Genomic DNA, 25,232 nt, shown 5'->3' with positions numbered 1-25,232 from the left:
CAGCATCCACCGTGCTTAAAGGAAGAGAAGACCTGATTGCCCCGCATGCTCTGGGCTGCCCCACACCCTGACCTGCCATGGGCCTGGAAGAGTGAGTCAGGGCTTTGATGTCTGTGGCATTCCTGTATGTTCTTGATTTGTGTGTAAAACTTTAAGGACTTATATGTTTTCTGCTCATGTAAACTGGCCCAAATGCCAGAAACCAATCTGACTGGGCAGTGTTCTAATTTATAGCTTGATTGTGCAGTCCTTGTAATTGCTATCTATGACAGAATAGAAGGGAGACAAAATAAAGCTGTTTGGTACCACACACAAGGAGATTACCCTCAGGACATGTGAGCAGTCTCCAAGCACTACCATCTGGGTCCTTTCAGGGAGGAAAAACTTAACAAGTCGGTCAGGTGCAATTCTGGATGTCAATGGAGACAGGAACAGACTCATCAGGAGCACCCGTGGTCAATCATGGCAGCATCTCTGAGATCTGGAAGTATAAGCCTGGACGTTTGACCTTGTCCACTGTTGTTCTGATATTTCTGTTATGCAGCAGATAGTGTCTGGAAATTCAAGTTTTCCCTCTAAGAGAAACATAATGTGATCGATGGTCTGCTTTGTATTGATCTTGTATGCACAGGCCAAATTGCTGTCTGATTAAGAAGTCCCCAGTGCCATGTGCATCAACCCTGTGCCCTCTGTCCTTTTGGTATCAGCTGTTAGAGGCATTTGTCCAACCTGGTAGCTTAAGGAGGAAGCTTCCCTGGAGGCAGCAATGAGGATTGTTTGCATCCAGGAGTATTTGCATTTCTGTTTTCCTACAGTATTGATCTGCTGTCAGTGAGATCCCCAGCGTGATAAGCCTAATCTGTCTTGTCTTCAAATGCTGTAGCATTTGAGGCAGGAGTAAACTGCAGCCCATAAAACTACCATAATACACAGAATTTCTCCAAGCAAGAGCATTCACTTATAGCTTAGAGTCCCAGGTGTGCCTGAGCTACCATGAGTATGGTACCCTTGCAAGAGTAGTGGCTTCATGCTGTGAAACGTGGCAGACCTTTGCTGAGAATTCTGTTCTTATTCTCTTGCGTGTGTGAGCCAGGATTTTGATCCACATCTCAGTTTGAGATTTGGAGGGCTTACAAACACCGTGGTAAGCAGGTTGTGGAACAAGGGGAACCTGTGCTTTCAAACAGATTGCTTTTGATGTGTAGCTCATACAGAAAAGACTCCCAACATTTGCGCTGTGCATGAGAGAGAGATTGGTGTTCAGTGTGTGATTTTAGGGAATAAAGTATCTGTCCTGTTCGCTTCAAATGAAAATGCACTCTATTATCACTGAGAAGTAAATAACAAATAACTTTGGATCAGCTGAGCACCTAAAGCAGTGTTAACATGGCCTGTGCCATACTTAATTCTTCAAGGACAGATACAAGTCCTCGAGGGCTGGGGTAAAGGAAGCTATTTATAGGAGCCATCCATTTTAATCATTCAGCAAAAGGGTTTAACGTTTACTTTGGATCCACACCATTGTAGCTTGTAATAATGGTGTTTCTCAAAAATACCACTAAAGGTGACCCACAAAAGCTGAAATGTGCCACAGTTCAGCATCATGCCTGCTACTGCCTCCAGTGGAGACCTTTAGCAATTCACTGTTCTCTGCATCAGACTTGCTGCCAGGTGTTTCCTGCCCTTTAGCAACAGCTTTTGGGGGCATCATATTCTTCTTCTGAACTGGTGGCTTGGGTAGTGCTCTAGTTATCTGCAGCAGCGTTCAGATCCTTATTAAGCATTGGTTCTCCAGAGCTTTCTCAACTGAGTAGAGAACTGAGAAAAGAGAGCTGTTAACTGAACCATCTCCTGTTGCCAAGAGACTTAGCTGCACAGGCTTGAAAAAAGCCTTTGTTATTGGGCAGTGCATCAGATGCTGATGGGAGGAACTGCTCGCAGGTCCTTTGGAAAGGGAGAGCTGTTTTAGTCTTAAAATATTAGCTCACAGAAAGCAGAAGCCCTGGAAGTCACACAAGGTCAAAACAGGTTGGGTTTTATTGAGCCATCTCTTTGTTAAATTGCATATTCTTTGATATGAAATGAAACACAATCGGTTTTATACAAAGTAATCTCTGTAAGAGGAAATACCCTGACAGCTTGTGGAGCTTGAGAAATGTGAAGAATAATAGAAATAGCAAAAGACAATTTTCTTAGGGCTCCTTGTTTTTCCTGTACTGCCTTGTACTCCCGTTCTCTTTCCTTGCTGCTTTTGTGCAGCCTATAGCTCGTTGTTGTTTTTTTTTTGCATACCCCCATGTTTTGTAGTACCAGGGATGTCCTTGCTACATCCTTGCAGTGTGAGGGGGCTGCTTCCCCTTTTAGCAAGCGAGCTATTGCTTTTTGCACTGTTGGAGTAGGTGGTGAACTGGGAAGCATTTATGTAATTGCAGAACTGGTGTGTGACTTGGATCAGTTGGGGAGGTCGCACATTACAGTGTTCCTTTTCTAAACAGAAAATCTCTTAAACATTCCCTCAAGCCTGATTTGAGTCTCATGTGTCCCATATTATTCTGGTTGTTCTTTTCAACACTGTCCGCTGTCGGAGCTCCTGCTCGGTGCTGGATGCTGCATTCTTGACTGATCTCTGCAGTAACAAAACCCATCCTGCCTTGCACTGTACGTTAAAGTGAAAGCTACAAGGACTGCTCAAAACCTTCTAACTATTCTTGCTTCCATTGAACAAGTTTATGCCTCTGTTGTGTGACATTCAGTATGCTTATATGCATCCGTATCAAGCTGCATTCTCCATCGATTATTGTGAGCATTTGGCTCTGTTGGAGCTGGCTGTGCTTTCACTATTGTTAAGCCATTCAATTAGAAGAATCTTGCAAGTTGACGTTGGCATTCAAGCTGTGCACCGGGTGCTGAAACGCAGCATACAGATGGAGTGGAGCTGATGGGCGTTATTGTTTGTTTGTTTTAATATCATTGTTTTCAGGATCTGATTGCTGTTTTCACAACACTAACCAGCTGCCTTCCCCACTCCTCCTATCTTTTAAGCGTCCTGCTGGGTGAGGCATTCCTGGAATGGGAGGTGTTGAAGTGATAGACTGATGGGGCTGCTTACGTTCTGGAAATATTTCTGTAGAAAAAGATTCTGAACTCTGGCTCTCAACTGTTTAACTTGCAAACAGTGAACTGCACGGTTTGTAACGAGGTTACAGCCTGCTAGCAACAGGGGGCAGGAGCCCAAGATCTGTGAAGCATTTCTTTCACAATCAACTTGTTAGTTTCTTTTAGAGACACGATTCTTCACTTCTTTTGGCTCGTAGCTTCCTACTTGCTTAGGCAGCTGTTTTCCTTTTTTTGTACAGACTCTATATTAGTGTGTGACCTTGCAGAGAAGTTGCGGTTTGGGCTCTCGCTCCATCTGCTGGTAACTGTCACATCCTGTGCTGAGTTGGCCAGCACAGTGAGTGAGCACATCAGCAAGTAGTAGCTCTTGAACTTGCTCTCATTCCTTGTTAGCACACCCTCGATGCTGTCCTGGAGTGCATCTGTTGGTTTAGTTTCATCCCAAGATGTGTCCAGATGGTGCTGCGAGTGCTGTGTGCTGGAGCTAAAGCACAGCGAGTACAGGCAATAGGGAAATTTGCTTCAGAAGTGGGCTGAATCAAAACAGTAATGTAAGCATCACAGTAAACACTGCTAGAACAAGTAACTGTCAGAGTTCATTTAAGTGACTTTTGTTTTTTTTGATCCTTGGCAGCTATGCTGTTTTGTTTTGTATTTCCTATGGTGGTCCCTGTATCTTTCTAGCTTACATGGAAATTGTTTTGAAACAGCAAGCCAGAAGCATCACATCTGCTCCAGCAGTAGGACTCTAATGTGACCAATATATATCCCATGCCTGTAGGGTGATAATAAATCCTAAATCGTATGAGTTGTTAAGGGGGGGTAAATTTAGTGACCTTGCTCCAAAGAGAGATGCCTAAATGTGGGATTAGGTTAGTGTGTCAGAGACAGGAACCTGATGAAATAGTTTGTTATTGCCAGAATGTACCTAAATATAGGCACAGTGTCATCATTGCTAAAATTAAAGCGAGTGAATTTGTGAGTGAGGAGATCCAGGAACTGCTGCATCTCTCTGCGCAGTGGCTGAGAGTTGAATGGCTTGGGCTGGCTCTTCAGTTCATTCCTCAGGTCTTCTACCTTCAGGATTAAAATTGCAGTCTGTGCTGTTACTGTTCTGTGGGCAAACAAAGGATGCTCCAGTTGGTAGCACTTGGCAAGGTGGACATGACACAGAACTAATCCCATTGCCAATTTTGAGCAACTTGGATGCAGAGAAGTCCATCTTCCTTTTGTCTTAAGGTTGAGACCACAGCATGTCGGTGAAGGTGTGTTTAATGTGAAAGATCTTTCTTTGTATACACATTTATGCCAGTGGCTGAGGAGAATGCTTAGATGCTGTAAAACATCCAACACAGTGACATCAGTGTCTGAGGCATTTTCCATTTATCTAAAAGGGAAAAGTTAATACAGCCAAATGGGTTGCTTTGCATTTTACAGCGGAGTCAGGGAGGGAAGCAATAAAAGGTTTATCCCCATGCTTTTACAGAAGGAAACAGTATAGATTGCAACTCAGCACAAATCTGTAACTTAAGGAAAAAGTCTCATTTATTCTGGGAGAAATGATCTTTTGTAGGGCAGTGCTGAATCTGGGCTATAACCGTAACACTTTCTTAAAGGAAAAGCATCTCCTATTTTTTCTCATTTGATATATTGCCTATTTCTAACAACCCTCCTTTTCTCTTTTAAAACATGGATATAAGCAGTTAGCTATATATTGCACAAAAGCAGCGTTACCTGAAAAAAATAATTAAGATGATCCTGAAATTAAGGAAATCAGTTTAGAAGAGAAGCAGGTGTTTAATGGAGGTGAGACCAGCTGTGCTTCCCAGGAACATGCTTGAAGCGCTTTGTGGAAAGATGTGTGAGGCCTCCAGTGCTGGAAGGAAATTTAGAATAATTCAGACAAATTGCATCCTATAAATAGCAGAGCTGGACTCATTAGGGCAGGAGGCAGATGGAGAAAATGCAAAACTTGTTTGTTTCTTTTTAAGGGAGTGTAATGCTTATGAAAAGTGCCAGCTTGTTGCCAATGAGGGAAGAACCCTCTGGTGGAGAAGTACCTTTATTGCTGTTAGATCCTCATCTCTGCTAATGAGCAGTTATCCATGAGAGTCGTTGCTCATACTTTGGTTTAGCACTCCTGCCTGCAGTTTTCTGGCACGGTTTATGCAGTGCTGGAAGCGTGCAGCAGGTGGGGGGCCCCCGAGGTGGGGAATGACACAAGGGAGGAGAAGGTCTCACCTATGGTGTATAGCACTTATTAACTCCTCTTAGAACAGATGTTTAATGGAGCAGTGTAGATGTAGTTAGAAAATGGGGTTGTATGGAATGAAGTGGGAATCACTCACAGCAAGAGCTAAGGGATTACAGCCCAAAGCAGAAATGCATTGGAGATTGGTAGAAGAAATGTTATGTGCTATTGAACAGGGGTGGGGGACATTTTTGAGATGCTCTTACATTAGTAAGTTGGAAAAAGGAGAGGCTTTCATGCATGAAGAGAAGTAATGACAGAAAGTGAGCAAGAGGTGCGTGATGGGAATGCAGCTCTGTCCAAGTGGAGGTGAGATGGTTATTGCTCCTGTGTGCATCTCAGCATTCATACCCAGAGAAGGAAGGAAGGAAGGATGCCCAACCAAAAGGGTAAAGAAAGGGCAAATTTTAGACTGCAACTGTTCATGCTTCGTGTATACATGACTGCAGTTTTTCTAAGCATTCAATACGGAGGCAGTGATTGCAGTACAAGAGAAGGACAGGGGAGAAGAGGAGAGAAAGTGGTATGGATTGGCAGGATGCCTTTGGGGATTGCCAGCTGTTGCAGCTTGCACTTATCTGTAGGTGTCATGTAACAAGCAAGTGGTGGCAAAGCAGTCACAGGCCCACGTGGAGCAGTCGACTATCCAGCAGTTCAAAAAGAATGCAGCTGTGAAGCTGGACAGGGAAAGTGCAAGACAGCACAGTGGAGCTCGTGGATGCTCATGCATAGCTCAGTTTTCTGCTATGGAGCAAAGAAACCCTTGGCTAATGATGTGTGATTTCAGTGGGGTATATAAGTCCTCTACATCCAAGGCTGTTAACACGGCCTTGTGTTTATGGTTAATATTAGACTAGGCTTAGAGTTGTGAGCCCACAGCTACAAGTACAGCAAAAAACAGAGAAAAGTAGAGCTGAAATGTAAGGCTTTCATTTGAGAAGGCTTTTCAATCTTCAGCAGCAGAGGATTTCTAAAAGAAAGTTTTTGACGGTATATCCATTTGATGGAATAGCATTGTTCAGTTTTCTTGTTTCTAGGTTTCATTTGAGATGTCCAAAATACGATAAAAATCTATATTTGAGTAATAATTGATTTGTGAAGAGGCAGTATTGAAGAGAGGGTGTGATTTGTGTTTGTAGGTTTGCTGTCTTGCTAGTGGAAAACTTGCTTTGAGTTACAGTATGCTCATGGGATAGCATCTTGTTATGTGAGAAACATTCTTTTTATCTGTACAAACAATAAAAAAATCTTCTATTCAAGACAAGCTTTACATTTCCTGCTTCCCAAGCTCATTCATACCTTCATGCTTGCTTTCATGCCTTTATTTTTTTTCAGAAATGTTTTCACAAGTAACACCTGCTTATTGCAAACTCCTCAGAAGCCATCGACTCAGAAATGTCTTACAGCTGCAGTCACTGTAGCTGTGTCTCTGTAGGTGGTTTGTGCCTTCCTGCACTCATCAGAACAATTCTAGGGAAGTTATTTTGTTGTTGCTGAAATGCTCTGAACAGCATTATGATCTCCTGGATCCTGTTTTTCTGGGAAGTGCTCTAACTGGATGCTTGCATGTTCTTCCTTCATCAGTTCAGTGTTGTAAGACACTTAGTGATGAAAGATAAGTAAAATTGCTTGAAAATATGCAACGATTTGCTACTAAATTGGAACTATGAGACCTTGTCTAAAGCATTGCCCCACTGTACTGTGGTTAGATGGATAAACCCTAATCCTTTGAGAAGAGGAAATTGAGACATGGATGCTACTATCAGTTACTCAGCATCACAAAAGGAAATGTGTGGCAGAGCTGCAAATAGTTCCCATTCCTGACATGCTTAAATTGCAAGGCTGCAGCAGTGACACTGGGGATACTTAGTTGATAGTGTCTGCTGCAGTCTTCCAGTGTCACATGATGCTAGTGTACTTCTTTGCCTAATATTTGAACTGGAGGCAGTATTTCTCCCTGCTCCTGCCAGTTTGGAATTCTAGTCATTTTGACATCTTTCATCTTTCTTTCCTCACATAGATGTGAGAAGGGGGTGGATGATGGAGTTGCAGCTTGCTCTCTTTGACCCTGGTATTGGTATCTGAGACAAATTGAATGGAAGAAAAAAAGGCGTGCAAGTTGACTTTACGGTCCAATTTACAGATGCAAAATAAGAATCACTGCAGACAGCCATTGTCTCATGCCACCTTGTTGCTACATGCACTACACACACTCAACTTGCTAGACAGTTATATGGCATAGCACAGACTTCAGTGATCAACGTACCGACAAGCACAGACACCTTCATTCCAGCTGAATGTCCTGTAGATGAGTTCCCACATGCACTGCATTCAAGAGTGAAAAAAAATAGCCTGAATATGGCAGAAGCTCTTCTTTCTGTGGCACAGCTTTTTCTTGACTCTTCTGTAATGTAATTAAATAAAGGTATGTTTGTTCACACGTGCCTTCTCTACTTCTTTTGTTTCCATTGTCCTCTTCCCTACCTGCAGGCTTCGAATTACTGTACCAGCCAGATGTGGTCCGACTGTACCTCTCCATCCTCACCGAAAGTCAGAATTTTAACACCCTGGAAGCTGCAGCAGGGGCTTTGCAGAATCTCAGTGCTGGCAACTGGACAGTGAGTGCAATCTTCTCTTTAGTCTCTTCTTGGTGTAAGTAACAAGCAAAGCTACATCCACTGTACGTGCACTGTTACCTTGGGCATTTACATGCCCTTTAAAAAGGAAGAAGGTGAAAAAGTTATTTCCAATTTATTTGCCCACTTAACATGCTTTGCATCTTCTGAGCAGATGGTGTTTATGTGCAAATGTCACTGAGCTTATGACAATTTAACCATGAGCTGGTTTTACTACTTAAACTACTTAACTGTTGCCACATCCCTTCAGGAAAGCTTGTTGTTTTACATGGTCGTGTTGTGAATACTTAATTCATTAGGCTGTCAGATTGCTCAAGAAACTGTACTCTGAAGTGACCTCTGATTGTCTTTCTGAGCCATCCCTAGTACTAATCAGGTAATTCTCAAAGATATACCTGAACACTTCTAGAACTGTATGGCAAACCTGGGGCGAGCAGGAGCCTGAAGATCAGCAGGGTGGTGTTTTGCAACTGTCCTGAATACTTACTTTAAAATCAATCGTGAGACAGAGTAATAGCATAAAATTGAAGGTGGAGGAAGATAACATGCTTTAGATGCCTTACTGTTCCCTCCAAATGACCTATTTTTCCTAATCCAGGGGAATGTGTTTTCACACTGTAATATGTACAGAACAGATGCTGGCTGGGAGATGAAATTCCTTCCATTTCTGTCCTCTTTCTCCATCAGCTTACTAAGCTGCAGGCTGAACCTCCACATTGGTTTTTCTTTGGTGCTTAATGAACGTGAGTGATAGGTGAGGTTACAGATGCATCAGCACACACAACTTTGTGTTTGGAGAAGACAAGAATGAATTACAGCACTGAAAGAATTTCCAAAGGAAAGAAAGAATGGGTGTACGAGCTCACAATACTTTGTGTTGTTTCTTTTTCCTTGTGTTTTGATCAGTGGTCCACATACATTCGTGCAACTGTGCGGAAGGAGAGAGGCCTGCCAGTGCTTGTGGAGCTACTCCAGTCTGACTCTGACAAGGTTGTAAGGGCTGTGTCAATTGCCTTGAGAAACCTTTCCATGGATCGCCGCAATAAAGACCTCATAGGTATCATCTGAACTTCTCTTAGCAGGCTGGAATATTGGATGCTCTTTTAGAGACATCTCATCTTTGTCACTTGTGCTGAGGAATCATTTTGTATGCAGTTTCTATCAGTGCTATCCAAGATTCACTTGGTGGCTACACAGAATAAAGGTTTTCATCTCAGAATATATTTTCAGCCCATTCAAACAAGCCATGGTTTAAGGGAGATCCCTAAGGACTAAAAATAAATTTAGATTTTTGCAGGAGTGGAGAGCATGTGTATGTGCCCAGACAACTGGTTAGGTTAACAAACTGCTCGTCTCTTTGTTAGCTCTAGCTGGCACACTGGGCTGCTAGTTGCCTTACTAATAGGCTGCTAGAGGTTACTGATAGGTGTGTTCCTCCTTAGGCCCACTGTTGAGATTAGAGTGGCAGTCCTGAGCTTGGTGTGCTGAGCGTGCCTGGGGACATGAAGGAGAATCTAAAGTTGTCCCTTTTTTTCCTCTCATGTCCTCCTTCCCTGTGGTAGTTACTGTAGAAGCAGCATGACAAACAACTTACCGGAGATGTAGCCTTCAAATTGTTTTTGTAGTAATGCTCACTAGCTCCTTTCCAATGGGGTAAATATGTGTTTGTGTGCACGTAATCAGGAAGGTTCAGCTGTGAGTTGAGTTTTCCTCTGGATGCCTCTGTGTTTAACTGATGTCTGTTTAAACTATGACCTTGTTAGGCTAGGAAGTATTCAGCATTTGTTCAGGGCTATCATTCATTGATAGCCAAGTGGAATTCTGCCCTAACACATCAAGTTTCTCCTTTAATAGTTCAGAGGTGTTGCTAGGCGAATGGTGCAGACAGACACCTGAGAGTGATAAACTCCTGGCTCCTTGGTTTTTCTCCAGTACTATATGGTGTGAAGGCTAACTGGACCCAGGAGGAAACACTTTATCTTTGTTGGAGGAAGGTAAAAAAAAAAAAATGCATGGCTGCACACCTTGCCCCAGAAGGCCTATTAAAAAGCTATGCTGAGTAAACCATGTGCATATATTAGCACGAATGTGTGGCTATAGCAGCAGCTACTGGATGCTTTTTGCCTCAGGCATTGTGAAGTATGATAGATGCTGGCTGTAAAATCACAATAAAGTCTGCATTTTTTCCTTCTCTGCCTTCTAGTATTCACGATGAAGGAGTTTTGTTCTGGATATCAACTCTTAATCACCTTGAAATAATAATAAATGATAAATATGCTATAAAGTTAGTCTTATTGTTTAAAACACTTGCATTATTAAGTTTTTTGACCTGGCAAGCACCCTTGAATTTTTCATTCAGGATGTGAAGCTGAAAGGATTACTAGGGCTGAGCAGTCCTATCTCTTCCACTTTTCCAGGTAGTTATGCCATGGGTGAGCTGGTTAGAAATTTGCCCACGAGGCAGCAGAGATCTGCAAAGAACCTGGAAGAGGATACAGTGGTTGCAGTGTTAAATACAATTCATGAAATCATTACTGACAGCTCAGAAAATGCAAGGTCTCTGATCCAGACACAGGGCATCCAGAAGCTGGTAGCTATCAGCAAGTCAAGGTAAGTAACAGTTGAAAGCAAAATGTATGAGAACCCACTGCAAGCTTGAAAATACCACAGTGCACAGTAGGCTTTTTTTGTTTCTGGTTTTTTGCCATTCTCGCCTTTCAGAAGCTGAATGAATACATACACAATGAAATGTCACACTTTCAGAAGATCTGTAACTTCAAAGAAACAATACTGAGTGAAAGCCTGTTAGGATTTGACATCTTAAAGTATGTCACTGATCCCTTAAAGGATTGCTATTGATGAAATCTTGTTTTAAATAAAATGGTTAAGGATGTGCAGTAACTGCTTTGGCTAAAGGCAGCTCGGAACTTTGTGTGTGTGTGTGTGTTCGTTGTTTTTTGGGTTTTTTTCTCTAAATAAATCCAAGCAGAATGGAATCCATCTCTTCTCTGTTAGTGACAAGTACAAAAAGAAAGGAGTGCCCTGGCCTCTGTGCTCACCCAGGAATGCAGTGTGAAAACAAAAATCTGCAGTTTGACTTCTTGGATTCTTTTGTCAGCAAATACCCATTTACATGAAGAAGTCACTAAATTATTTCACATACATCTTAAAACTCATGCATGAGTAGTTGTATACTGCTTGATATTTAACATTCTAATTTTATTTTGCAAATCAGCCAGTCTCCTCGAGAAACAAAAGCAGCATCTCATGTTCTTCAGATGATCTGGAGCTACAAGGAGTTACGAAATGCTCTGCAGAAAGATGGCTGGAACAAATCACACTTCCAGGTAAAGATGCTGGGTCTCAGATTGAGTGTAGTTATGGAAATATCTGAGTGGAAGGTGTCCTCAATTAGTGTAATATTAATGTTTGGTAGATTACAGGCTTTGATTCTGTTCTTGTAGGAAATAGAGCTATTCAGTCATAGCATCATGCACTCCTTCATGGATGAGGTTTTCCACTGGTCTATGAAACGTAGCTTTTTAGCTTTTGGAAGCATGCCATGTTGTGTAGGCCAAATGTGTGTGCTTTGCTCAGAGAAGAATTAGCATGTCATTTCTCAACTGTTTTTTTTTTTTTCCTCTCATATAACATTTATTTCAGGCAGCAGCCCAGGGCAGCTGTTAGTTCTTGACTGCAGCCTCCCTACCTTCCCTTCCGAAAAGGCTGAATTCCTTTTACATACCAACAGTGCAGCCATCTAGATATTTCCCCTAACAAGTCTATATGAAAATGAAAAAAAACCCTCCTCAGCCATTCTATCAACAAGAGGGGGATTTAGAAGCAATATGTGATCTTACTTCATACTGTTTATTTTACTTGTTTGATTTCCCAGAGCAGCAGTTTCATATTTACTTAATTCTTGTTTTGAAGTCTGTTTCTGCAACTCCAAAGAGTTCCAAGGGTACTGCAGGCCGGGCTGGCTACGATGACAGCACTTTGCCACTGGTGGATAAAAGTCAAGGTCAGTTCTGCTAGTTACCACTTGTTGTATGGTGCTTTGCTTGCTTGCTGTATCTGCCACAACTTTGTTACAGGAAGTGAAAAGGAGGGCAAGATATGAAGGGGTAAATGTATTATTTATATAGTGCTTTTTAACCCACAGTAACAAAGTGATCAGTCCATTTGTCTGGATATGGGTAGTTTTCCTTCTCTTGCAAAATGTGCACTGCCAATACTGCATACAAGTCAAGAAAGCAACCATCAGTTAAAATAATCTGGGAAAATTTGGGATAGGTGTGAGATGGAGCTTAAGAGAAGCTTGTCCAGGGGTACTTAGTCCAAAGCACAAAATAAAGATTTTGTGTGCTGCCTGGAGAGCTTAAATTAAACTTTCCTTTCTGAGTGGATAGCAGTTGAATACTTTTTTTGTTTTTTTTTACTGTAGGTCTGCATCTAGTACTGTAAGGACCTCTCTGGTTCTGTGACTAATTTAAAAGTACCAGATACTGAGAAAAGCAAATGTAACTCAAGTAGTTACGCTTCCATGCTTCTGTTTTACAGATAATGAGAAAACTGGGAGTCGTGATATGATTCCTATGGATGAACTTGGCCCAGGTAAACTCATAGATCAAACCTTCTGCCTGTTTCAGTAAAGCATGGTCTCACTTACAGGAAAGTTCAGCTATTTCTTTCAGTGGTGCTCTCCCAAATGGATAAAGCTGACGTTGTTACCTTACAAAAGGTTGGCTGTTGCCATTATTTTTCTATTTTTTTCCTCTTAAATGACTGTGCAGCACACACACACTAATTTATTCACTACTTTAAGCGTAGTACAGATACATTTTCATTCTAGCCTCTGTCCCTTGAGGCAGCTGCATTCTGTGTTACAGATTTGGAAACAGGAAAAAGAGTTGAGAAGTTACTTCAGTATGAACTTTTAAATCTGTTCTTTGTTTTCTGTAGGTTACAGCCAAATGTTAGTACATACAATATTCCCAACTACTTTTCATTTACCTTCATCTAACTGAGCCAGACTTGTCCTTCACATGGAGAACTCTCAGCTACTGCCAGTGTCATGTTTTGAGACTGATAAACTCTACAATTTCTGGCTTGCAGAATTGTGGGGTTTTTTTCCTTTACTGAGGTAGATAAAGGTACTGCCTGCTCTCTTGGGAATTTTTAGTTCTTCCAGTTGGTAGTATTTTTTTTTGTAATATTTATATTAATGCCTCCAGATCAACCTGTTAAATACACTGCTATTTGTGATTGTAGCTGAAAAGTTAAGTTAGAACCAAGGTGAATAACAGATACTGATTACCTTTCATATTCTTGGGAAAAGGAGATACCACCTGCCTTGAATCACCTGTCCATATGTATTTTGCCTAAGGGAACACTGAAACATTTGTTCTCACAATGGAAGAAAATTGAGAAGAGAAGATTGCATGGCAGGATAACTGTGTGCAGGCAGGTGCTGCACTGTGTGCAGTGCTGAATGTTTGTAGTCTCAGGATTGTTTCCTCGTGCTTTCAGGAGTTACTGGTATATATCTCAGTACCAAGAGAAATGCAGATTAACAGCATATATGTGATACAGGCAGATGGCCTGGGCCATTCTGTTCTGCAGTTCTTTCATCACTGTTAGAAGATGAAATATGTTGAAGTTTTCCTGAGTACTTTCATCTCCAGTATGGCTATAACTTTCTCTGGTTTCAGCGGTCAGCTGAGAAGGGAGGGAGTACATGAATTTGTCTACTGTCCTTAGTTTCAGGACACTAGAAAAACAATACTTCATCTCTCTCCTTCATGCTCTTACAGATGCTACTTGTTACATATCTTATGGGCATATTTACAGGAGGAAATGATCTAGAATATATGTTATGATTTTAACTTCGTTGTGGATATTGTTACATTCTGGAGGATTTTTTGTTCTGTTTTCCACTCTGGAGTAAACTTGCAGGTATCAGGAACAGAACATCATTAAGCACGTTCCTGGGTTATTGCCTCCAGTGAACATTGTTTGTTGGCATCTCCACACGTTCCTTACCGAAGTTCTGATCCTCCAGGAGATACTGAATTCACTTACATTTACCAAGAAAATGTATGACCAAATATCAGACCGTTTTTCAGCATCCCAGCTCATGTCTTTTCAGTTTTATTGCTGAAAAGTCCTGTGCCCTGGTTTTGGTGGTGGTTTTTTTTTTCACTTGTCTTTCTCTCTTTCTGACTTCATTTGCCTTAAGATCTTTCTACTGTATATTTCTACTGTAATTATCAGCTTCCAACTTTGTGATGTTCATTTCATTTAATTCAGATGCCCCCATGTTTCATAATTACCATGCTGGTGTACCACTTTGAGGCAATGTAGTTTGGTACCATACATGTCAGAATGTGTCACATTCAGTGTGTTTCTATGCTGCACACATTAGAGCTGCCCATCCATTGAGCCCAAAGTGTTCATCCTTCTCCTCTTTAGTTTAGAAGACCTTGCTTGTTCCAGAACATCATTATCTTTTGACTGCTCCATTATTGCCTCTTTCATCAGGGCTAAGCCCTCTGGGTACCTGTCCCTTTACTGCTAAATCCATGTTGTCTCTTTTCTAAGTCTGCAGAAAGAAGCATGCTGTTGTTATCTGTTTGCCAGTGCTGGGAAGTTATCCTTCTCAGTAAAGGAAATTAATTCATTGTTAATGTGTCTAGAGATGCAGAAGGATATGTTCCTCATTGATACTGCTATAGTACTGGACAAGTCAGCTTCCTATTGTGTGGGGCAATGAGAGCACCTAGGCAGAGCTTAGTTATCCTGGGAAATGGAAAAACACATTTTATAAGTTACTATGGGATGCACTATGCAGCCTTGTGCAAAGGGAGCTCTGCTGTCAGACTTCATCAGCTCCAAACAAGAGACTGCACAGAGTCATCTGAAGATGGTTGATGCTTACAGTCACAGTGCTGCCTCAGGGTGGGTGTGACCCTGAGCTGCCTGCAGAAGCAGCACAACTATGATCTCAAGGCTGTGTGTGAAATTTGAGTTCTCCAGAACTGTACCTGTGCCTTAGTTAAGCTGCAGTCAATCTGCCAAGAGCATTAGAGAGCTGAGAATTGTTGAAAACAAAGATGCATGGTTCAGAAGTTCCTTTTATACCTGCGTATCTTTAGGCATAACTTCTCCTTTTTCTTCCTTTCCTTCTTTGTGGTCTTTGTAAGTTGAGAGATGTATGAGGGCATAGATGGATTGACACTCAGAAGGCATTTGGTTTTGTCATTTGTGATGACATAAAAATGTTGCTGCAGAATGAATGGCAGATACTTGGTAAAGCAATACAGAAGACAAGGAGAAAGGTGAGAGAGGAATAAACAAGCCAAGAATGCTGAGTGCCTCTACTAACCAACAGTACTGTCTATAAACTGGGTATGGTCCTTCAGACTGAGGTATTACTTTTCTGATGCAGCCTTCTTCAAGACATCACTCATTTTATTAGGTCCAGTCATGAACTTCCCATCTCTGCTGTGTATCTTGACTGAGTTGTAGCACAGTGCTTGGTTCTCAGAAGCACATACACCATTAGCACTGATGTGTGTGACACCATTCATGTGTGGGCCACACAGCAGTGGGTTGGACATCTTGGAGTTTGGATACAAAAACCAAAGTTCTTGCCCGTTCTTTGTTGTCAGATTCCTGTCGAGCATGGGGTTTTACTTTTTTTTTTTCTTTTAAAGTATTGAAGAACTGTCTACTTGAAGTTTTTCATGATTAATGTCTTTATTCTGACCTTGTTATCTGGAAAATATTACAGCTGCCATACTTCACCTTAATGGCTGTTGCTTTCTGGGGGTGGGCTAAAGGTTTCCCTCTGTGTCTGAGGAATTGATTTGAAAATATTTGGGGGGTCACCCTTGATACCAGTAAAGAAACACAGAGAGATCTGTTACACCATTGTGAGTACAATTAAAATCTGACTGTGAAGAGCCACTTCAGTTGAGTGTTTAAATTACTGGGAGTCAGCCTGTTTCCATCATTCCATCACGTATACCCAAGTGAACAATTTACTCCTAAATGAATGATAAATCTTGAATATATAACTTAACTAATAGTATTCATGGTCGATGTTCAGGAGATAGTTATTGATTATGCATTATGATTATGCACAAATGCTGGCTGGGTGACTGGGTGCAACTGGAAGGCTTTGGGCTTTACTATCTTCAAAAGCAATAGCCAGTGATGTTAACTTCTTCGTTGGCAGCAAATGCTTGTGAGTGAAGTTCTGTGTAGCAGTGCTGTAAAATCTCTGTACTAAATGTGTAACGTTTAGAAATTCTTTAGTTATCTTTAGCAGTGTGGTGAAGTAATGTTACTACCCATGGTGTCATGGATGCTAGCTCAGGTCTGTCTGCACATGAGACGTGTAGAAAACTGGAGCTCTTTTAAAATCAACTTCACTGTGACCAGAATAAACATCATTTAGAACTGTGCTGTGACTGTTTGGTACAGGCCACTCCAGCTGCTTTGTCATGGGGGCAAACAGAGCCTCTTTGTGCCAAGGCAGCCCCACAAAAAACTTTTTTCTCAGTGATGTTTTGCAGGCAAGTGATATGCCAAGAGATGAGCATTTTGTGTAGTTCCCTAAGAACTTTTGTGGTCCTCTAAGAGCCCGGTTTGTCAGGATGTGAAAACATTAAGAATCCCTCAATTACACAGGTAAAAAAAAAAAAAAAAAAAAGCCTATAGGAGTTACAGGTATTTGAGTGTCATTTACTCCAGATTATGATGCCACTGAAGCAGAGCAGGAGATGATTTATTTGTAACTGATAATGAGGGAGATCTAATGCATCAGGAAAATAAATTCAGATTTGTGTTGGCTGAACTGATTCAAAGGAGAGGTTCTGAAATATTTAAAGCTATTTCTTTGTAATACTCTCTCGCACTGTTCCTCTGTGTGCTAATCATAGTTTCTTAGTTGTCAGGAGAAAAAGCACTATCAAGTGTTGTTTTGGAATGAAAGGCAGTCCTAGCACAGCAGGGTTTGCATCAAGATTTCTTCCAGCTCAACAGTCTTCCTTCCTCAATCTGCTGAAAGGGGCTATTTCAAATTACTGTTATGTCCTGTTAATAGTCAGGCTCAGGAAGAGTGGGAACATGCTGCAGAGCATTCAGGGAATGAACACAGCCAATTAATCAGGCTGCTAAGCAAGGAACACAGGATTTGAGCTGAATTTGGAGCTCATTAGCCACAGGACTTGAGATGACAACTTGCTGCTTTCCTTAGGCACACTACAGAACTGCAGTAGGTTGGGATGAAAACAGTTCTGCTTGCTAATGAGTGCCAGCATCTGGCAGTGACACACACACACACAAAAAGAGCTTTTCTATTTTAAACTGGTAAAATTTCAGAGCTGGAGCATATGTGAGAAGCAGGCTGCCAGCGTCTTTGGATTTTGATGGTTTATTTTCCTGTTCCTTTGCTGAAGAATACTGCTAGCATCAGCTCTGTTTTGCTCTCAGTTTGCTTCGTGCCTAACTGCCATATTGTTCCTCCTTAGATGGGTACTCCACCATCGATCACCGGGACAAGGAGCGCAAATACAAGACCAGCGATAACACAGCGGACGCCTCAGAGAAAGAACCCTTAAAAGTGAGATTCCCCTTATGGCTGAATGCTAGTTAGTGCCTTTAGAAGAAACAGCCTTGTGTTCTCAGCAGGAACAGGGTAGTTACTCACTAGAGGGCTGTGAAGTTTTTTTGGTGCCTGTTTTTCACTTGTCTGATATTAAGATGAAAGCATCATTTCCTAACCTAGCATTGGCTGACTAGAAATAGAAACAAAACGCTGCTTTCCAGTGCAGAAGTAAATGCAGGCAATTGATATATTCTTGTAAATGAATGAGGTTGTAAGAAAATAAAGGTTTTGTTCTGTCATCTTTGTGCAGGCAGCATTCTCTTGCCCTAAAGTGAATAACTGCATTCAGTCTTCATTCTGAGAACAGTCACTTCAAAACATCACACTGCTTTATTGTTTTCACTGTGAGAAGTACGTGTCAGCTTGTGCATCTGTCCAGAGCAGTGTGGTGAGCAGCATTCATTTCACCAGCACTCACTCAGAGTCCTGACTGCAGACAATGGGTGTGGGTCAAGGAGGTGGAGAGGGAGAGATGTGCATTCTTCTGAGTGTGTCCCTCCTAAAAACAAATTCAGACCATTTTCTAATTTAACAGCAACAACAACAGCTATCTTTCTTGACAAAGCGTTTTGCCTTGGGGGCTGTGTGCAAATGTGTCTTAGTGGGTTCTGTTAATTTCTGTTTCATTGCTATGCCATTTCAGTAGATCTTTTTATTTAAAAGTTGCTTAATGCTTCTAACAATGCTGTGGCCATAACTTCTCCCTGGCCTCAAAACGAGCTCGTATTTTCCCCTGGATAGGTCATTTCTGAGGGGGAAAAAAGATTCAGTGAACCAAGAATCAGTGACAGGAAATACTATTGTTAGTCTGTAAATAGCTGTCTTTAATAACCTTCAGCATGTTGCTGGTGATGTCAGAAAGTCCAGGGGATTTGTGTTCTTTGGAAACAATTAAACCTGAGTCAATTGAAAGAAAAACACTATATTGAAGAGAAATTAAAATGCGATTTGCAGAAAAAGCTTCCTGTTTTTTGTGGACCAGGAAAATATCCTTCTCTATCAGTCTGCCTATGTTAACTTGTCTGCTTATGCATTCCCTACTGTGCCCTCTTTTTCTCTGAAGGTATACTGTGGATAATGGCTTAAATCCAGCTGCAGTTTTAAGCACCGTTCATTTTGATTTGTCAGTTCTGGGCATCTTGTTGGGGGCTGCCCAGTTAAAGTTTTTAATGTAATCAGTCATTGCCTTGTGACAACACTACAGTGCCAAGAGAACCAGTGAGCCCTGAGTAAATGGTCTAGAGTAATGTGGTTAATCTGAAACACTGATCTCTTAGATTCAGCAGGTAGCTCACTTCCCACCCCTTTTCTCTTTCAAACAGTTCTAGAAATAAGTGAATATGATGGCTGTAGATTGTTTAGGAAACCTCTGTCATTCAGAAGGCTCTTAAAAGAGAACAATCATTACAGTTTTCCTGTTCAGTCACCCTGCAGCTTCTTTGCTAAGCCCAGACGTGTGGTGACACCTATTAAAGTAATCCACTAGTGATCACCTTTATGTCTAAACCTTCCTACATTTCTGCTTGACAGGGTCTGGTGAAGACAGGAAAGCACAATCTCACCTTGTCCTTTGGAGGTGATTGTGCTCTTTCATTCATTTTTTGCAACTGATATAACCTGATCACTGAATTCACAGTGTGCTCCCTCCTCCAGTGCTGTTCTGAAGGGATAAGAGATGGCCCAGCTTGAACCAGCATTAATGGTATAAACTTTCTAGTCTCCTCATAACACTTCTGATGTGCATTATGAGGATGCAGTGAGAACAGGTGCATTAAGTGACATCAGTATTTTGATCAACACAAACTTTACAGAAAATGTCTTTCCAAAGAAAAAAGGGTCAGGCAGAAAATTTAACAAATATTTCTTAATTCTGCCACTCGGAATTCATGTAAGTGATCTTCTAAATCATGTAACTCAGCCCAAATTCCCAGTGTATGTCTGAGATGAAGCACAACCCAGAGTTCCAGCTGCTTTGCTTTTATAGGAACAGGATAAAAAATATTCCACCTCAGAAATGTGCACACTGCAGTCTATGCTACCTCCTGGTTTTAAGGATAAAGGGTTTCTTGAATTCAGCCTGCTATATGCCTCAAAAGCAGTCTCTGGTGCATTCTCAGTTGGAGCAAAGTCTGTCTAGCTGCTACTTTTCCTTTTCCCTATCCTGTGAAAAAGAACTCTGGGGTCTTCTAGTTTGTAAACTGTTCAGTAACCATTGAAGACTGTAAATAACCCTTTGAGGCTCAAGAGTGGCCAAGCATTTTGAATAATGATGGCAGGGAAGTGCAGCCTTTGGCTGCTGCAAGTGCTCTTGTTGGTATTGTGCCTTTGCTGATCTTGTTTCCTTCTCCACAACTAATTTTCCCTTGTGCTCCTTCGAGCTGACTTGTTTGGTGGTTTTGTTTTGATTAATCCGCTCTGTTTTGCTTTTAACTCCTCACCCTGTGCTGCAGAATGACACAAATAGGAAAAACATTAACAGGAGTAACAGGGCTTCGGTGAATCTGGTGGATGCTCGTGACATTAAACCCCAGCCTGTTGACTCCTGGGTCTAATTTGCATGCATGGTAGGTCATTTTAATGGTAATTGGTGCTAGTGATTAACTTATCTTGTGCATGGTCTGTATAGCTGTGGAATCTCTTCAAGGCTAACTGCTGAGTCCTTTCAGAGACACGAAAATACATTTGGAAACATGGCATTTATATTATTTATTGTGTCTTTAATGGAACGTAATCAAGCATTCCTGTTTGATTAAAAAATAATCTGTCAAATAACTACACAGCAAAGTAGTATCTTGAATGATTGGTTGTCAGCAAAAATGTGAAAGATTTCTCCTGGTAGACCATGGGAATGAATTTAAATAGTGTGTTCCTACTTGCAACCTTTTTTTTTCCCCTTCAGATTCATTATAAGGATTAGCCTGAGACTTAAAGGAAAAGCGTATCCTTCTATTCATGAACATCCCTGGAGGTTCCCTACAATTACATGGCCCTGCCCATCTGCAGTAAAGCTGCTGCCTGTACACAGTTAACTTTGGCAAGGGAGATGATTCTGATTACACAATAAATGTTACACCACAACTCCCACTTCCCAATTCTTTACTGTTGTTAAAGAAAGGCACCTCTTTTTGTTGCATTCTAGCTCTCTGCCTTTGCCACCAGCCAAGTTCCTTAGTAATGTCACTAGCTGTTCTTTACTCCTGCCACTGCCAGTCTGTCTCCCACTGTCTTGCTAAACAGTCCTCTACCCTGGTTATACCATCCATCACTGGCAGATTTGATGCCCCATTTGGAATGGCAGATTTTGTGGCCCTGGCTGACTGAAGGAACACCTAAGAAATGATTGAGAAGGCACTGGACAGCTTTCCCATCAGTATGGATAATAGGCCTTTTAGGCCCAAACTCCAAAATGTGGAGCTTTATCCCCTGTCATAATTAGGCTTTTTAAGATTCTAGTATAAGTGCTGTAGATTGTTTCTCTTCCCGGGTTGGAAGTGCTTGGCCAGAGCAGTCTTTAACCCCCCCCTGGTACCCTGTGTAGCCACGCAGCAGGCCCCAGCGCCGTTGGATTCATGCACTGACACACTGCTGTGTAGTCAGCCTTGTTGGCCCAGACAGAGGGCAAGGATAAACGTGTGCCTGTATGCCTCCAGTCCTGCACTCTTTTTAGCAGTGAATGCGTATGGGTGGGATTTTGAACGAAGTCTGTATTTATCTTCTCCAGTCAGACCTTCCCACAAACCCTACTGGGGATAGATTGGGATTTCCATTCATTGTCGTAGCACTAGGTGATGGAGATCACCACCAGTGTCATGTTGCTTGTTGGTATTAATCAGTTCTGGCTTTATTTTGCAGGGCTAGAATCCAACCACATTTTTTTTTTAATTGAGGGGGAGAAAAAAAAACCATGGAATTGACACCAAGGATTTCATCAGTCACCACTGCCATTCCGACCTGGAGGGCGCTGCATCACTGACAACGCTGCGGATTCTAAGAGAATGCAGGGAGAAAACACAACTGGCTCCATTGCCAACCCCAGAGCACCATGCCTTACAGCAAGACAGTTTTTGTAAATCAGTTACATTCCCACCAGACATAGCCGCCCCCTGCTCCCTCCCACTCCTGCAAGAATAAAGCAAGCAAGGGAAGAGAATCCAATTTCCATCTGGTTGGCCGTATTTGTAGGTGACTCTTACGTGCAGAAGGTGCCAAGAATGAGAAGCGAAGGTCGTGCAGCAGCAAAGAGGACAGCTTCACAAGTGAAACTGCAGAATATTTGAAACGATACCTTAGGTGTAGTCATGAAGATAATAGCACTTTTCTGGTTTGGGTCCCATTGTTTCCTTTTGTTTTTGTTTTGGGGGATTTATTTTGAACTGTGAATCTAACATTTTTAAAGGGTTTTTGAAAAATGTTGAGGTTTTCTTCATTATTTCAACAGGAATTGCAGGAACGTTGAGTGGGTTTATTGAATTTCAACGAAGAGAGAAAATACAGAACAAAAAATATAAAATGCTGGTCAAACGAACTGGAGAGTAGATAACAAAGTTGATGCAAGCTGTATAAATCTGCTTTTAGAAGAGTAAGCTGTATCAATCACAGTGCTATATTACCGTTATAATCTGATGTACAGTCCTTCTGCCTTTTGAATTCTGTAATGGCTCTGCTTTTATTTCCACGTGAAGGTTTTAGTGTCCCCAGTTCAGAAATGTATGCTGAGAAATGGAGGTGGCTGGCTTTTTATTTTCTTATTCTCAAAGATTACAGTAAGGAGCTTTTACGCTTTAATTGTACCAGTGATGACAGTTAACAATTTCTTTTGCCTTAGCTGTTAACGTGTTGGAATAGAAGCTTCACCACAGGATGTCTTATTTTGAACATACTGTACATCTTAGATGGGTCTGTCATTTATGTTTGATGGTTAATTTGTCACTGTTATCCATGTTTGCTTTGGGCTGTAGATTGCGATGAAAAATGCCATAAAGGGTAATGGGTTTTGTTTTGGGATTACATTATTTTAGGTGGTGTAAAAATCATCCATGTGCAAACGTTCTCCTCTTAGATGCCGTGGCGTGCTCTGGATAAGGCCGAATTTTTACCTCATGAGGACAGAGAATATGCGCCGCATATACAGAATCTGATAATGCCATGAAGTGACTTCAGATCACTGATTTTCTCCAGGCATTGGTCAAGGGAGGGCAGCAGAAAAGAATAGGAACCAAATATCTCACTAGTAGCATCAGAGGGCTTGTGCTGATTTTGTTTGGTTGCCACATTTAATTCTAAGTAAGCTCCTAAAAATGGTGTGACTGGAAAGCGCGTTTTTGAGCTTAGCAAACATCATTTGGGGTTTTCAGTGCCTGCTGTTTCCTTTGTAATTTAAAAGGGGAAATATCCAACAACCTTGCCTCACCCAAAATATTACTGTAATAGTAAATGTCTGAAGTTTTTGTTAAAAAAAGAAAAATTAAAAAAAATACACACAAAAAAAAAAGCAAGTACCAAGAGCTTTCTATCTTCATGAGTATATTAAAGAATTGACATGAGTACATATATATAAATAAATAAATCTATATATCTATATATATATTGTTGTGCAGAGGATAGGTTAATAACCATGTAAAGTAGTTTGCAGGAGAGGGAAGCATTTGTTGATTCAGGGAAAGACTGATGCCAGAAGCTGTCAGTGATTTGGATGATACATATGCTCCTTCACCCTCCTCCCTTTTGACCCTCATCTTCTATGTACATTGCAGTAGTCACTTCTGGATCATAGACAAGGTGAAGTTGCTCAGAGCAAATTAAGATAGCAAATATTTATGGGGTTTTCACCTGCATGAGAGTCCTGTTGGACCAAAGATGCTCAGCAGATCAAGGGAAGCAGAGATGCATCTGTGATTATCAACACTTGTGTCAGGGGCAGTGTCTCTCTATGTGTAGACATAAAGTGTGGCAATGAAACCAGATACATAGTCTGACTGTATATTATATCAATGGTGCTCTTTTCATACTTGTTCTGCCAATACGCGGAGACCCTTTTAACCAAGCTACACAGAAACGTTTTATATCACTTTTGGTTATGTACTTGGTGTATTCTTTTTGTATATGAAAGGATTTTTTTAAAAACGTTCAGTAATTAGCAATGGAACCTGCTTTGTAGCTAATTAGAACAGTGTAAGAGAAGGGCCATGCTGTCAGTCTGTCCCTGATCTACTTCATATATTTACCAAAGGAGTCTGAGCAAAAGTTCATTTAAAATAAAGACCTGACTGTTGAGTCTCTGCTAAGACTTTGTGATTTAGTTGTTGTACAGATATTTCGAAGCCAGCAAGAGGTTAACAGAGAAAACTGCAGGAAGGGGGAAGTGATATGACCAGGGGCCAGTTATGTCCGTGAACTCCTGTGCCAGATATTGTATGGCTCTCAATGGGGTGCTACCAGGACACTGAAAATCAGGATGGCTATCTACTTTGGTCTTTGTCATCAGTGAATCAAGCTAAAAACACTAAGGAAAACTTGAGAAGCAAATTCAGACCCTGTCCAACTTCCCCCCCTCCCCCCAAAGACCTTTTCATATTTATACTGCATCCTCTGTCAAGCAAACCTCCCTGTCAGGTTAGGTGGAATTGGCTGCCCAGGCGCATTGTAGCAAACTGTTCTTCTTCCTTTTCCCTGGGATAAAGTGTTCTTGGCAGCCCCGATACTTTAGAGTTGAGAACATGGTTTATTGCAACAAAAAAGCAAAGGGTAGTACAGTAAAAGGTGAAATACCAAGTCCATGTGCCAAGACATACCCCTAGGAAATGACATCTTACTTTTGCCCTTCTCATGCCTTACAGTAATGATGAATTCCTAGGTATGTAGCAATAACCAATAATGCATCATTTACATTACTGAGTTTATTCTTTTTCTTCTCACCAAGCTGTTGTTTGGATGATGAGGAAGGAAAATGGATTGAGAATGACTTGCATATGAGACTGTCACCTTGTACTATCAGGTCACGAGCCAAAATCTCTAGCAAGATGCTTTGAACTTAGCTTGGTGATTTATCCAATGTCCTTTTAATCTGTGGCCATGTGATAACTTCTGGGATGCATTGGTGGGATGTGTGTCCACACCTGCCCTTACCTCTCCTTGTTGATGTGTGTCTGGGCTGGTTGAGCCGTTCTGGAATGTGGGTAAATAAACTAGTAATTGTTTAGTTTGTTTTGGCAGCAGGGACAGTACGTTAAGAAGGGAAAGTGGCAGTGTGTGTAACTAATGTTGCAGTATGGTCTAGAGGCTCCTGCTCAAAGGCAGGCAGTGCTTTTTAGGGCTCAGGTATGTGATCTTCTCTTTTCCTGTTGGCTCCGCTGTGAAAACTGGAGGCACTCTGCAAAGAGCTGGGCTAGAAGAGATGTATACCTGCAGAAATTTAAGTGTGAGGGGTGGTTCTGGAAGGAAAAGATGGTGTTGCAAGACTCCTAATAAAGAGGAGGAAGAAATCTGATGGCCCAGTAAGAGCTGAGATAACAGGGGATGGAAGAGATTTCTGATGACAAATAATTACTGAATT

General features: G+C 41.4%; 1 protein-coding gene across 5 annotated transcripts in view; it reads left to right on the top strand.

The window, feature by feature from the left end:
- Positions 1-22,666, top strand: part of ARVCF (ARVCF delta catenin family member) — a 203,587-nt gene extending 180,921 nt beyond the window's left edge. For 4 of the 5 annotated variants that reach the window (XM_065739053.1, XM_065739050.1, XM_065739054.1 and 1 more), the window contains 9 exons: positions 7,859-7,986; positions 8,911-9,061; positions 10,422-10,614; positions 11,240-11,351; positions 11,938-12,028; positions 12,571-12,621; positions 17,544-17,635; positions 20,131-20,244; positions 21,533-22,666. In XM_065739053.1, the coding sequence (XP_065595125.1) occupies positions 7,859-7,986; positions 8,911-9,061; positions 10,422-10,614; positions 11,240-11,351; positions 11,938-12,028; positions 12,571-12,621; positions 17,544-17,635; positions 20,131-20,232 (920 nt within the window). In that variant the 3' untranslated portion in view covers positions 20,233-20,244; positions 21,533-22,666. The remainder of the gene's footprint in view (positions 1-7,858; positions 7,987-8,910; positions 9,062-10,421; positions 10,615-11,239; positions 11,352-11,937; positions 12,029-12,570; positions 12,622-17,543; positions 17,636-20,130; positions 20,245-21,532) is intronic. The other variant, XM_065739051.1, reaches the window with a different exon arrangement.
- The last annotated feature ends 2,566 nt before the right edge of the window (positions 22,667-25,232 follow it).

The sequence above is a fragment of the Cyrtonyx montezumae genome, unplaced genomic scaffold, assembly GCF_038088225.1.
Source record: "Cyrtonyx montezumae isolate F1298 unplaced genomic scaffold, pur_monq_1.0 scaffold_23, whole genome shotgun sequence".
Lineage (NCBI taxonomy): Eukaryota > Metazoa > Chordata > Aves > Galliformes > Odontophoridae > Cyrtonyx > Cyrtonyx montezumae.
Note: the sequence above shows the minus strand (reverse complement) of the source record. Positions and strands in the feature narration are given on the sequence as shown.